Here is a 14,672-nt window from a genome sequence, read left to right as displayed (position 1 = left end):
ATCCCATGCCGTGTTGCTCAGATTGAAGCTCTTATGCAGGCAACTCTGACGAGGCCTGGAGTTTTGTTGTCGTATTTTATTTTCTTGTCAGATTCCCTCGGTTCTAGTGTTATTGCGCAATGTTATTTTACCGGCAATATATATTTTTTGTTCTTAAGTCACCGCTACTGATCCGTCGTGCTCGGCACAGGAGGTATTTGTCTTCGAAATTAGGCTTCGCTAAGCCGACTACTTGCATGCAAGCTCGCGTGTCCTCTAATTTAGGTGGTCGTCGAAGACGTTCCTTTTTTTCGAGTGAGTATAAAAAAGCACCCGTTATTCACCTTTCCGCGCACAGCTTTCGACCATCGCGTCTGTGACACTGTAATGTCGCAATCCAATATCAAGAGGGCCGGCAGATGGTGTTGCACGCTGTTATATAAAAGTTACAAACAGGGATAAGGTGTCTCAGAAAGGCTGCCCTGCGTTTCGGTAGGTGGGCCTATCTTTGTCAAAGGACTTTGAGAAACATAGGGCCACGTAACAAAACGTAATCTAGACTTTCTGGATCACCTTATCCACATTTGTAACTTTTATACCACAGTGTAACATCGCAAGTGACGGTATCCACCGGGACCCACAAATTTTTATACACAAGAAACGCTTGCCACTCCTTTCGCCGTTTGCCACTTCTGAGTTCTTTCTTTTTTCTTTTTAAACCTAGAAGAGTGCGCGTTTCCACTCGTGGGAACATCCTTTCCCTAAGTATCTTTAAATAATGATCGCACCCTGCGGATGTTGTATATTTCTTGTAGTCCAGAAGATGTATTCTTTTCCAATTTCGTTTCCGTCAGCCTCTATAGCCCCAACTCATGCCTTCTTAACAATTTTGGAGCTTTACTTGCTAGAACGCCGATCTGATTATGGGACACGCCTATGCGGGGGACTGCGAATTAATTCTTTAACGTTCTTTAACGTGTACCCGATGCATGGTACACGAGAATTTCGGCATTCCACTGCAACGGGAATGCAGCCACCGCTGCCGGGATTCGAACCCGAGACCTCGTACGCACCAGTGCGACGCCATACTGCGCTGGGCTAACACTGTGAGTGCAATACACTGTCACGGTGCGGTAGTTCTTCAAGAAATGTGCTGTCGCGCAATCGCTACATCATTTAAGGGCAGCATTATCGAAATAGTTCTGTAGCCAAATAATTCTACGCAATTTAAATCCAAGTGAAAGAGAAATAACGTGGATTCCGCGTCTATTGCACACTTTTCCTGGAATAAGAATACCACAAATATTAGAATCCTTAGCTACGCATATGCAATTATTACTGCGAAACGGCAGCAATCCCTCACAGTTTTCAGGGAAGTAAATAAATAGAAGAATGCAGTGAGAAAGAAAAAGCTTAATAATAATGAAGAAAAGGCAGAGACGTCGGCTGGAGGCTCATTCTCCAGCTGACTACTATGCGCTGGACTAAAGGAAGGGATGATGGCTGCCGATGACGACAAGGGCGAATCACAGTACGTATGGGTCTACTCATATAGCCTACACCGAACCACAATGCGGAATGTGGAGCACACGCGTGAATGTATCGCGAAATAAGAACAACGTGAGCTGACCTTGTACACACCGTGCAGGTTGGTGAGGGAGTCGAACTGGACGTAGAGGCGGTTCAGGAGGCGCACGATGTCCATGGGCTGAACGTTCTCGCTGCCGCAGAGTGCCGTGAATCCGACGATGTCCGAGAAGAGGCACGACACCATCTCGAACTTCTCCGCCTCGACGGGGAGGTCCAAGCACAGGTTACGAGCCACGCGAGCCGGGAAGATGGAGCACAGCAGGTCCTCCGTGCGCCGCTTATCCTCGCGCAGTTTCGAGTCCAGGATCTGCGTACGGCACAGATTGAAGGTGAAGCGTGCGACCGGAAAGGACAGAGGAAACTGAGGGGCTCGGCTTTTGCTATAGTTGCGGCCACACGCAGCAAGCTGACAACGAAGCTAGAGAAAGTGTTAGAGAAATTAACTGCTACGTTTAGTTTTAAGATGCAGATATAACATGGAAAACGGAAATGAAAGTGTGCAATAAGAAAACTTGCCCAAGTGTAAGCCGAACCCACAACCTCTGGATTGCACATGCGTACCATTAGGCTATGGTCACGTACCACGTGATGGCCTGCGCCTGCACGTCCGCAGGCATGGCCATGGGTGGCGCTGGCTAACACTCCCAGGGCTTCATCTAGTAGTACGCACAATGACGCACAAATACCCAAGAAAGCTGACGGAAGACTGCCGCCGCGGCAGTTTAATGGTAAAGCGCAGCCCACGCATGAGACGGGAAGAGAGAGAGAGAGAGAGAAAAAAAGGAAAGGCAGGGAGGTTAACCAGACGGGTGCCCTCTTTGCTATTCTGCACCGGGGTAGAGGGAATATATGGGTGAAAAGAGAGAAAGAAGGAAATAGAGAGAGAGCGCCAATCGCACGCACACTCGAAGGAGCAAACGAACCTTACAAACGGTCGCAGAGACTTGTTGGCTTCAAGTACTGTAACAACGCCTCCGTTGCTTTTAGTCCAGTTTGATTCCACTTTTTATTATTATATCTATTCTTCAATTAAAATTAGCAGGTAATTTTCCCAAGCTTGTCCTGGCCTCTTTAATAGTTGCTTTCTTCAATTTCATGAAATTATACTTTTTTTGACTACATAAGGATGAGGCATACACTTGCTCTCTCAATCACTCGGTTACCTCGAGTTCTTTTTTCCAGCCTTGGACATTACACCAACTACAGCAACTGTTCGGTAACCTCCTGAATGAGCGCCTCCATGTAGTCCAAGCAGCACAAGCAGCAGCTTCAAAAGTGTCTATAGAGTAGGGTAACGTCCGTTGCATAGTCAGGGACGCGTAGTTATCCATGCAGTTATCCCTTCTGGATTCCGATATTCAGGAATGTTGCCTACGTTTGCTTTGGGCGAGCTTAAGGCTACTCTTTCCATGGTAACAGAAACACGGAACGATAAGTGACGACAGCTGCGGTGGCGTAGTCACGTATTATGCCCGAGCTTCGTCGGGAACAGCACGAGCGAGTTATAGAAAGGAGCAAACAACCTTGAGGTGGTTGGAGGCCTCGTCTAGCTTCTCGACGAGCTCGCGTTCCCTGCGGCGCTGGTGGGAGATGAGAATGAGGTCGCGGACGGGGTCGTGGAGGGCCAGGTCGCTGAAGAAGAGCCCGACGCGGTGCATGTCTTCCAGGCTCTTGACTCGCGGCGAGCACAGGAAGAGCAGGCAGTCGGCCTCTGGCAGCGAGACCATCTGGCCCTTGAGTCGCAGCACGCCGTCCGGAGGTGGCTCCACGGTGCTGTTGAGGCGTCGCAAAAGCTTTCGCCGGCTGCCTGCGGGCTGCGAGGCATAGTGCAGAGAATGAGCTGGCATATGTCGAACAACAACAACAACAACAACAACAACAACAACAACAACAACAACAACAACAACAACAACAACAACAACAACAACAACAACAACAACAACAACAACAACAACAACAACAACAACAACAACAACAACAACAACAACAACAACAACAACAACAACAACCAAACAAACAAAAGAACAAGCAAGGGAAACAGAGGAAGCATGCATAGATAGGCGGAGAGGTTAACCAGAAATACAGCTCTGGTAGGCTACACTTCGAGGGGGCAAGGTGCAGGGGAATAAAAAGAGAAAGGGAGTGGCATGGGAGATCGAGAAAGAGAGAGAGAGACGAGTGCAAAGTAACGGAGAAACAACCTTCATTGTTCCAGGTTATCTACCAGGCAGTCGCGCTGCACATCAAGGTGATTATTTATTGCGCCTATGTGTGATAGACTAAAGAATTTTCACATCACTTGCCTTATGGTAGAGTCGCGTAAAATGTGCGCCAAGTTAGATTGTCCTACACTTTCTGCACCCTATGGTGCCTCTTTGTTCATGAGATAAAGTGAACGACAAACAACAAATTCACGCAGACGCTCCATTGGAGTTGTCTAAGTATGCGTAAGCATTGTACCTCTTGCTTATCTCTATGCAGACCGGTGTCGTCATCAATCTTACCAAAGTTGAATCGACCAGTATGAACACTTATAAATTTTATCGGTCTTTATCAATCCCATCGGACTACATCTGACTTTTAACAACCTTTATCGATTGTTATCAACCTTATCGGATTCGATCCGACCTTTATCGACACTTATCGGTCGTTATCAACCTTATCCCGATTGATCACTTTTTATGAACCCTGATCTGTTCTTATCAACCTTATCGGATATGACCCAATCTTTATAAATCTTTATTTGCCCTTATCAACCTTACCGGGCTTTATTCGACCTTTATAAGCCCTTATTGTTCCTTGTCGACCCTATCAGAATTGTTCCGATTATTATACGTCCTTATCCCTCTTTCGCACCTTAACAATGTGCGTCGAACCATTAAAAACCATAATGAGACCCATATAACCTCTCCACTCCTTAATATCCTTATGAACTCATTGACTGGTTATCTGTCTGTGTCGCGCGACGGCAAGCGCCTGAGCCCTCATAGGTGGGTGGCATTTCAATCGGGGAAGGAACGCCCCAATGGAGGGTGTATCATGTAATTACAGAAACTCATCAGGGATGTGGCGTGTTTGGCATTAGGTTTTCGCAAAATTGGAATTTTCCTAATGTCCTTAATGTTCTAAGTCGGGTGTACATGTGGTCCTAGAGATGGTTTTTATTCCACCATTACCAAATCTTTCAAGCTTTATAGAAACTGTTCTCCTTTGACATTTGTTTTCACTGCCGGTACACCCAATTTGTGTGGTTCAGACATATTTACATTCTGCAAGCGGGGGGGTTTAGCCCATTGGGTAAGACACTCGGCATCTGAGCGTGAGGACGTAGGTTCGTAACTCGCAAACGTTCTTCCTTTCGAATTTATTCTGTTTATTTTTATGCAATCGTTTCTTTATAGAGATTCGTCTTACGTGGCGGACAGACAGGCTTCCTTCTTGGGCAGGCATAGAAATGCTTACGCCTTTAAAATTGACTTGTTTGTCAGGTGTGGTCGAAGCGAAAGCGATCACCTTCATATAGCACGCAGCTGCACTTTAATTGAAGTGTAACAAGTGCAGACAAATGAGAACGAAAGTAACGCCAAGGACATTTGTTGTGCACCAAGTAGAGGTTCATTCGTTTTGAAGTACAGCAGGGGTTACCTCGTCGCCTCCGGTAATGTCGGCCCTTGCGCTAAAAAATTCCATTGCTCCAGGCTGTCTAACAGAAAGATTTCTGTTTTCTACAGAAGCACGGTGGCCGAGGGATTCTTCAATACTAGAAGGTGCGCTTATTTTTGCATTCGTATAAGGAAAAGAAAAACATTCGCTAATGCGACACCTAGCCAGAAGTGATGGAGAGAAGTATTTTTTTTTTTTGCAACGAGGTAACTTGAGTGGAAGGTGAAGTACGAGCCTTAGGGAGCGAGGAAGTATATAAAAGAAGAAGAGTTTCACGCACATTTGAAGATGTTCACCGTGTCTACAAATGGCCGCCGAGACCTGTCGACTTGAGGTACTGCAGTAATAATTTCGTGGCTTTCTGTGCCATCGACGTGCACGGCTATGATCCGAAGATCTTCATTTACGAAATATTAGCGAAATGGACAAAGAACTTTGCGGAAATGATCGAAGTCCGTCGATCGTCAGTGTAAGCGAATGGCCGATCACTTCTACAAAGCTATTCACTTTAACCGAAACGAATGACGCGCTTGAAGGTGTACATTTATTGCAGCGAGGGGGCTTGTTTCTTGTTGTTTTTATTTACAGTACCCTTAAAGACCCCAAAGGGAGTATTACATAAGCGGGGGGGGGGGGGGGGGGGAACATTAATGCACACTCAGAAATAACAAAAAAAAACGAGAAAAAAAGCAGGCTTATGCAGAAGATACAGTTTCGTTGCGTAATTCCGCAGCGAACACTGCCGTTAACCAACACGTCTGTAGCAATAGTATAGGTGTACTGCAGGTGCGTTTCCAAGAGCCATAATAATTGGCGTGCTTTGCGTCGGCGCCCTTATATAGGCGGTGAAAGTCTAACCGCCGAGAAACAGGTGAAAGGGCCAAAAAAGCGGTTCGCTTTAAAATTTATTATCGCTGTTCGTTCCTTACATACATACTGTCACCAGATGAAATCGCTTAGTCAGTTACCTACAGAACCAACATTTTTTTTTTAATTCTCAATTTTGGACTCAACTACTTTCCGTGTCACATTTACACGCGGACAGAGAATACTTGACTCTTCATGGAGAAGGTCAGTACAGTGGACGCAGGGCACTACCGAAACACATTACATATACGCTTATAGATGGAGGCATCGTTTTGCGGTACGAATAAGGGTTCCTCACGTCACCCATAATGTTAAAGGTATGGCGAGGAATGTCTCATGGAGAAGTGGATGGTTTTCTCTTGCCTCAATTGACGTGTTTTATTTTTGAATGTGTTCAATTTGTATACTTGTCCTATTTGCACACATCTTGATGCGTAACCACTAGCACCGCTCCCCGATCAACTTTTCTCGTGAAAGCTTTACCCTTTTACGGTTCCGGTGGACTTCAGCCGAATAACTTACGCTACAAATTTCTCGCTTCGTCAGGTTTCGGTCATGTCTGCCGTGTTTTTCTTTCAGGAAGTTCGCGTGACCATGTGCGAAAGGCCAAAGGTGCTCCATCAAATTCGTGCCTTCGCGTGTGCGCCTGGCATGCAGCGCCTCGCATTCCGTAATCCATTATCATCGGACGCACCGCTTCCGCGTTCGATACTACAGCACGGCGGCTAAACGTAAATTTGAGTTGGCGTGCTCGCAAACTCGGTGCGCGGGGGATTCGTTGCTATCGTGACCTCTGTGCCGACAAAGACCCGACGGAGAGCAGTGATACACAGTTGGGCAGTTTAAGGCAATCCAACGGTGAACACAAAGCTGACATCTATACACGTTGCGCCAACTTCTGCTGAAATATGCAACTTACTCGTTTTCGAAAGTGATTTCGCTTCGTGGAACATTATTTTTCATACAATGCCGAATGCATGCAGCGCTCGTCGTATAATCATCGAAGTAGCATTGGTGGTATTCTCTGTCTTTTGGAGGGTGCACCGCCTTGTGAGCGCCCAGCACTGCTTGTTGCTTCCGACGCAGTGTAGTTAGTGTCTGCGATCTTTGATCGATACGATATACCCAGCCCTCTATACACCTCCTCACATTTAGTAATTTCTGACAGTACTAGAGCACCGTCCCCACCAATCATCGGCTCAATAGGCAGTGAAGGCACTTTTGTGCTTTCTCAGAACGTCTGCTTTGCACAAGCGGCTTTGACTCAAGTACTGTCCGTGCATTTCTCTACACCCCCCCCCCCCCCCCCTCTCTCTCTCTCTCTCTCTCTCTCTTTCTCCTTCTTCTTCTTCTTCTTCTCCCTTCCCCCAGCGTAGGCTAGACAGCCAGAACCAGACTCTTGACTGGTTAACATCCCTGCCTTCCTTATCTCTTTCTCTCTCTCTCTCTCCAGCCTACATACCAGTGTGTTTCGGCGTTTGCAGTGCGTGATGCCAACCTGTGATCGTGCACTGAGGGAGGCATGTGTGCCTTGAGCGCGTCCGTAAAGAAGGTGAGTGGCGGGAACAATGCGCCACTGGATTACATGGATCGATGTTCCACATTGTGACACAGTCAAGCGGGAGGCCATTCTATTCAGCACCCGCATTGACAAAACATGTGCGCGGCTTGGATGGCTCGGTCGCGAATTCTAGAGAACGGTTGAAATGCAGTTTGCAGTGCCACAGATGTGTTATTCGGGGCCGACTGTTCTGTGCTGTGATTTCTTTTAATCCGCGAAAGATCACAACGGCTTTTTTCTTTCGTGCGAGCGTCTCGTTGCAGCTTATCTCTTGCATCCAATTGTTCCATACAACGTTGACCAGTTACCCCTACACATCGCTTCTGCAATAGTCATCTTTAGAGTATCTTCACGTATTACTTATCGACGGTGATAACTCGCACCAAAAATAAAAGATGACTTATAACCAGCCCCGATGAAGTTACAAATGGTTACAGCTATTGTCCATACACGAAAAGTGATTTTGCAGGAACAATCATTGTACTTGTTTGAGGGCAGGAGAAAATACACCCACTGCAGCAGGTGCCTACCTATGATATCCCGAAGCACTGCCAAAGCCACCGCTCTTGCTTTTCTGCCGTTCTGTTCGTTCTCACGCCTTTTCCCACCTTTAGTGAACTGGAGCTCTCTCTTCCTATAATTCAAAGAGTGCCAACGCTACCTTTCAGCCTCGGCTTATGGTCTCTCGGATGTCGCAGTCTACTCCCCTCCCCACCCACCTTCCTTTCGCCATGATGCCATGCCTTACACACACAGAAGTTCTCGCATAGTCTCATGTACGTCTAACGCGTACAGACTCACTCCTCACTCTCATATAAGTACTCTATGAATACACAGAATGACTGTGTGGCACGCGTCGTCTCATGCGAGACCACATAAAAAGAAAGTCAAGGGGACTTAGGTGTCTTTGCGTGGATGAATGCGGAAGCACTGCGACGTCTTCCCGATGACGACCGGTTTTACGAAACGTGATCGTATTGTTTTCAGGTTGCCTTGTATCATTTCTCGCATCATGCGTCTCGGCCCCATTCGCGTACTTGTGTGGACGTCCGAAAGAGCCGCGCGCAGCAACTGACTGAGAAGTCGAAGACGAAGTTTCGTCCATCGGAGCGCATGACAGTACATACATGAAATCACCGCATTGACTGGCAGCGCCGAGCGTCTCAGTGCTTCCAGTGCTTGCAGTTATTAAATATAGATGTGCGTATTGGAGCAAATACAGGGTGTCTCGACCATCATGCAGCAAGATTTAAAAATATGCAAATGCCACGTATCTGGACAGAACCAAGGTATTGTTGTTTGCCGTCGCTTGGACTTACTCAGAGTATTTTTTTGCATTCCACCTTATTACATATACTGTGTCTTAATTAATTAGTCAGACAACTTCTCAAATATTATAGTTAAAAGGAAATTATCAATGTGAAAATTGTAAGCCAACATGAAAAACTCCCGATAGAGCTTTCTGTTGCTCAATACCTCTACATAAAAGTGTTTTTTCCGCTCCTGAAGGAAGCCCGCGAATACACGCAAAGTGCCTCGAGCGGCAAGTCGCGCGGCAATTTTGCGTGCATTCACGGGCTTCTTTCACGCCCAGAAAAACACTTTTATGTAGCACGTATTGAACACCGGAAAACTGCACGGGGAGTTTTTAATGTTGCTCTACATATTAGATGGTGTGGCAATATAACCCGCACATACCGCATGTAATATAGCAGGGCGTGGTATATAGCATACATATACCTAAATTTATGCGGAGCCCGGCGACGACTACGGCGAAAATTTGCTCGGAGTGTCCATGTAATTGCTATCGCAAAATTTTGAGGACGCTTAAGAGTGGAACACGATAGCATTCAAAGATCCCTGACTGCTTCTCATGCTTTCCGGCAACTGCAGCTCACGTAACCGTAATGCTAACTGGGAAACGCTGGCCGCGAACGCTGTGCACGATGGCGGGCTTTCTGGTGGAAACGCGGCCTCCTGCGTGGGCCGATCCCGGAGCTAGTGCACAGCCGCGCCAGAAAATTACATAATTTTCAGGTTTCTTCTATTGTTTCGCACTTTTAATATTTCAATCTGGGAATATTTAATATGACGGGCATGCGCTGTCAGTGTCTTGTTTGATGACATGTATTTCTAGGCTGTCATTCTCAAAATCCTGAGGAGTAACTTTGTCAAGAACATAAGACAAGGTATGAGCGACTTTAGGGATAGAATGTTGCGGCAATATAACCCGCATATACTGCATGTCATATAGCAAGGCGTGGCATATGCATTTATCTAAACATATACAGGAATTTTTGCTCACGTGGACACGGGCGCCGACGCCGGATTTTCTGACACGAGGACCTTAACAGTATCGCGGTAAATTTTTTTTCGAAGCTAGCACTTTGGGCGCTTGATGTAGTAAGACCGAAAAAAAGAAACAAAAAAACTTGCTGCGTCCTCGCCAGGGCCAAGGAGGCAGCGAAGGCCAGAGGGTTCCTGGAATGAGGAGACCTCCCGCCTAGAATAGATTCGGGCCTTACCCCGGATACTGTCTCAAAAATATTCCTCCTCCTCCTCCTTTCCGCAAACCTAAGACAGCACGGAGCCTTGATTCGCACCATTTTACACATGAATTCACACGCTGTTGTAGATTTGGCGCAGCAGTGACTCGCGGGACTGCCCGCCGCGTCCGCCACTCTCAGATAGATAGATAGATAGATAGATAGATAGATAGATAGATAGATAGATAGATAGATAGATAGATAGATAGATAGATAGATAGATAGATAGATAGATAGATAGATAGATAGATAGATAGATAGATAGATAGATAGATAGATAGATAGATAGATAGATAGATAGATAGATAGATAGATAGATAGATAGATAGATAGATAGATAGATAGATAGATAGATAGATAGATAGATAGATAGATAGATAGATAGATAGATAGATAGATAGATAGATAGATAGATAGATAGATAGATAGATAGATAGATAGATAGATAGATAGATAGATAGATAGATAGATAGATAGATAGATAGATAGATAGATAGATAGATAGATAGATAGATAGATAGATAGATTAGATAGATAAATTGGTTCTGATTCATAGCGAGAGAATAACATCGCAAATTAGTGATAAGGGAAAGTCAGAGAGGTTAACCAGGCTGAACGCGGTTGGCTACCCTGCACTGGGCAAAGGACTCTAAAGACGAGTAGAATAAGACCACTTACCGAGGGGGCTGGCTTTGGTTGCGGGAATTTGCGATCCCTCTCGAGCACACCGTCTTTGGCGGTGACCACGTAGACCTGGTTGAGGAAGCCCAGGATGCTTTCGAAGCTGCACTCGATCACTGGCCGGCAGATGCTAAACATGTCGGTGAAGCGGACGGGCTTACCGCGCTGCCACATGGATCGCGTCAGCCGCACAAGGCCCTGCAAGCAATCGGTTGGTGCCATGCATAGATGGGCTTTGATCTGGCCTGATCGACACAAAATACGCCTTTGTGGTGACACAACTTGATTTGGGACCGCATTCCTAGCGATTAATTTTTTCTCTCCATTTGTCTTTCCTTCCAGGGAAGCTCCTAAGAGGAAGCTTTAGCTCGGGCCCAACTCTGATGCCACCTGTTCAAATGCATGTAAAACGCAGAAGTGCTTTTATGGTGACAGCAATTATATGTGCATTATAGGCGCACTTCAGCCGTCGCTGTCGCCGCAATGTTCCTTATAAAGTCTAAGTGCGATAGCGACGGGAGCTGCCATACTACATGCGTATTATCGAGGCGACGGGAGCTCCCTCTTCTCCGCGACGAAGAAGGAATTCAACGAGGGGGACGTCAAGAAGCACCTACCCATCTCCGCGACGAGTCAAGAATTCGACGCGGGTGACGTCAGAACCCACCCCGCCTGGTTCCTGTCGACGAGGAGTCGCCAAAAGAACTTAAAGGAGAACCGGCCCATTGTGAAGACAGAGAGTCGCCTCCAGCCGCCCAGTCGGTCTGATGCGCTCTTATAGCTACATGTGCGCTATCATACACTATCTGTAAATACTGCATAAAGTTTTTCGTTTCTTCTTCATCTGCGGAAAGAGTCCGTCTCTCGTCCTCCACCCCGAAGTCGCAACACCGCACGCCGTATGCTGTGAGTGTGAGTGAGAGCGGTCAAGCGTAAGCCGAGATTGGTATTGGCTCCACCTCGCGCGCACAAAGGAAGAAGGCGGGGAGGAAGCGCGCCGTCTTCCATCGCGCGCAAGGCAGCATGGGTTCCACTCCTGGCGGCGGCTACGTACGGCGCGGCTGAGCGTGGCCGCGGGACATTATTGTGAAAGTGATCTGCGGTTGGTACAGCTTCTAGGTGCGCCGAGGGCGGATAGCTCCGTGGGCACTGCGTACTCGCCGCCTAGTTCGTGTTGAAGTGAAAGACAGCACGAAGGACAATTCACTCGCAGCTACTGCCGCTCTCCCTCGCGCCAGCAGCGTCTTGAGAGCGAGTGTCCGCGATCATTAAATGAAAATTGTTCATGTTTGCCTGTGCGCGTGTGGTACCATGCTTGTTAATTTACTTAGTAAACGAACGTTCACAAGTTTACACGGCCGATAAAAGTACTATCCTTACTTCGTATAGCTATCTAATAGTTTGCTACCGCAATCGGTGCTTCGACTTTCGGCGAAACTGGGACATTTATTGAGATAACGCCTGGACCGATATTGATGAAATTTGTTGAATGTAAGAGAAAGTTAAATTCTAGTGACTGTGGGAAGCAAAATCTTGATTTAGGACCTGAATTTAGCTTAAAGAAATTAAAAAAAATTGCGAAGTACGAGAAAATAGAAGCACCAATTTTAAATATCTGCAACCTTCCACCAAAAACAAATATCTCAGTTCTGTAAACTGCATCTCTTAGAGCGCTTAAAGCAGGCAAATTTGGTGCACCAATTTGTATCTTAGGTGATTTTGTTACACTGTCTGTGAGAGCTTTAGAAAAGTCCTATTCGCAAATTAGTAATAACATTCTCCAGTGTTTATAATATATCAATTTGTCCGCTTTACATATGTTATTAAGTGCAATATACAAAATCTTCATAGCGTTTTTCATTGTTCAGTTACAGAGTTGCAAACTTGATAGTTTCGTTTTTCTAAATTTTGCACTTTCCGATAATTATAAAAAAAAATTGACAGCTTAAACGAAAAACAAAATTCGCTTGAAACAGCCGCTATATTTCAACTTTTTCTTTTAAACGTAACAAACGCCATCAAATTCTATGGAAAGGTTGCCGAGAAAACGATTTTTTCTTCCCGTGTATTCAGATAGACGCCTCTGAGCTAAAGCTTCCACTTAAAAAGGTTCATAATAGTTTTCGTTCGACGGCGGTGGTGATATCCCCCAGTGCCATGCGGAGGCGTGGTCGGTATCAAGTTTTAATCAAAGGGCAGCCAGGAATTAGCCTGCGTCGGATCCCCGAAGAGGCCGTATGACTAGGACGTTGGCTGAGAACGTGCAGCCGGACGTAGCCTTGCCAACAGCTAGCCTACGTAGCCCTACAGGAACGTGCGCCAAATGTAATGGATGCTATATATAAACATAGAAGTGCTAAGCTGAAATGTAGTGAAGCACTTGAAAAGGTTCGGGTATGGCGAAGTAATTGCGCCAGCTGAAGTCAATACTTTGCAAAGTATTGGGCGGCAAAAACAAGTCCCCAGGATTTCCAAAAGGTGTGTCAACTCCCTTATACGGCTTTGTTGTCCTTGCTGTACGAGTTTCTTGTTCTGCCATACATCTACGAAAGTTATTTCTTTTTTTTATTTTTTGTCGAGGAAAATAGCCGAGAAAATAAAGAATAGCCACCGCCAGCAAACGGCGATAACTTCTTCTCTATCTGTGTCCTGTTTTGTCGTGCAGTTTGTATCAATGCATACATACCAACTCGCCCAGCTGTGTAACGCTATTAACTTCTCTATTTTTTTCCACTCTCGTGGTACTTATTACAGTAAGCAAATAGACATATGTACAAGTCACAGCAAACAAGTGACAACACGCGCCTGATTAACAAACAAGTGACAGCAATGACCGACACAATGAAACAATAAAATAATTACATTATAGACACAGCAGGAGAAAATTCCCTCCCCCCAGCCCGAAACTGAACAGAGCTCAGGCTGTTACTTTCAGGCTTTTACAGACGAGATCGTACCTCACCCCGAGAGCGCTTAGTTGGATAGACCCGAACTTTCCGCAATCGGGCTCCAAATGCGGTCACGCGTGCTGCTCCTTCGACCACATGCTCTGGCTGTGCCCGTACAACGCGGGCTCCGACTTTCATAACCAGTCCAAGTGGGACGCCTTGCTGAAGAGATCGGATTTCCCAAACCAACTACAGGCCGTCCAGAGGGCCCGCGACGTCGTGGAGAGTCACCATCTCCCTGTCCCGTCGTGGGCGGAGCCACCAACTTGATCGGGGAACCTTCGGTTCCCCCATTCAAGTTTCTCAGGACACTCCTAATAAAGTTCTTGTCACTGTCACCAGGTGTATCTACTAGTGACACGGGGAGTAGTGAGCACAACGACGCAGTCACACACGCACAAGTGGCAACGTCAAATATATTATTCGTACTTCTGTACCCCCCTTCATACATCAGGTGCAACGCTGTGGAAGCTAGAGATACCTTTTGTAGCGGCTGCCTTCGCACTTGCAAATAGTTTTTGACCGCAATTCTGCGATTTTGTTCTTAACATAGACTCAGTATTGAATGAAAAAAAAAGTTTTTAATCCTTAGAAACAAAGCAGCTGTGCTATACAGTTGCGAATGCGCTGTTTTAGGTCAATTTGCTCTTCGTAGTTTTTCTTTTCGGGTTTGTTATTTGTAGCCCGACTCGGCAACCTCGCGTATGTGCTCGCGAGAGGAAACGCCGTTGGTGCACAGCGAAGCATTCACAGAACGCGCGGAGTGGTGAATTTTCGCGACCGAACTACTGGCAAGGGTAATGGAAAGTCGCAGCCATCGTAAATAACTTTCAGGTG

The 14,672-nt window shown here is 46.3% G+C and overlaps 1 protein-coding gene across 1 annotated transcript in view; it reads right to left on the bottom strand.

The window, feature by feature from the left end:
* Nucleotides 1-14,672, bottom strand: part of LOC126536346 (guanylate cyclase soluble subunit beta-1-like) — a 231,263-nt gene that overhangs the window by 20,346 nt on the left and 196,245 nt on the right. Inside the window, exons 7-9 of the mRNA XM_050183277.2 lie at nucleotides 10,885-11,085; nucleotides 3,093-3,383; nucleotides 1,610-1,876 (exon numbers count right to left, since the gene is read on the bottom strand). Of these exons, the coding sequence (XP_050039234.1) occupies nucleotides 1,610-1,876; nucleotides 3,093-3,383; nucleotides 10,885-11,085 (759 nt within the window). The remainder of the gene's footprint in view (nucleotides 1-1,609; nucleotides 1,877-3,092; nucleotides 3,384-10,884; nucleotides 11,086-14,672) is intronic.

The sequence above is a fragment of the Dermacentor andersoni genome, chromosome 4 (assembly GCF_023375885.2).
Source record: "Dermacentor andersoni chromosome 4, qqDerAnde1_hic_scaffold, whole genome shotgun sequence".
Classification (NCBI taxonomy): Eukaryota; Metazoa; Arthropoda; class Arachnida; order Ixodida; family Ixodidae; genus Dermacentor; species Dermacentor andersoni.
This window is presented reverse-complemented; position numbering and strand designations above follow the sequence as displayed.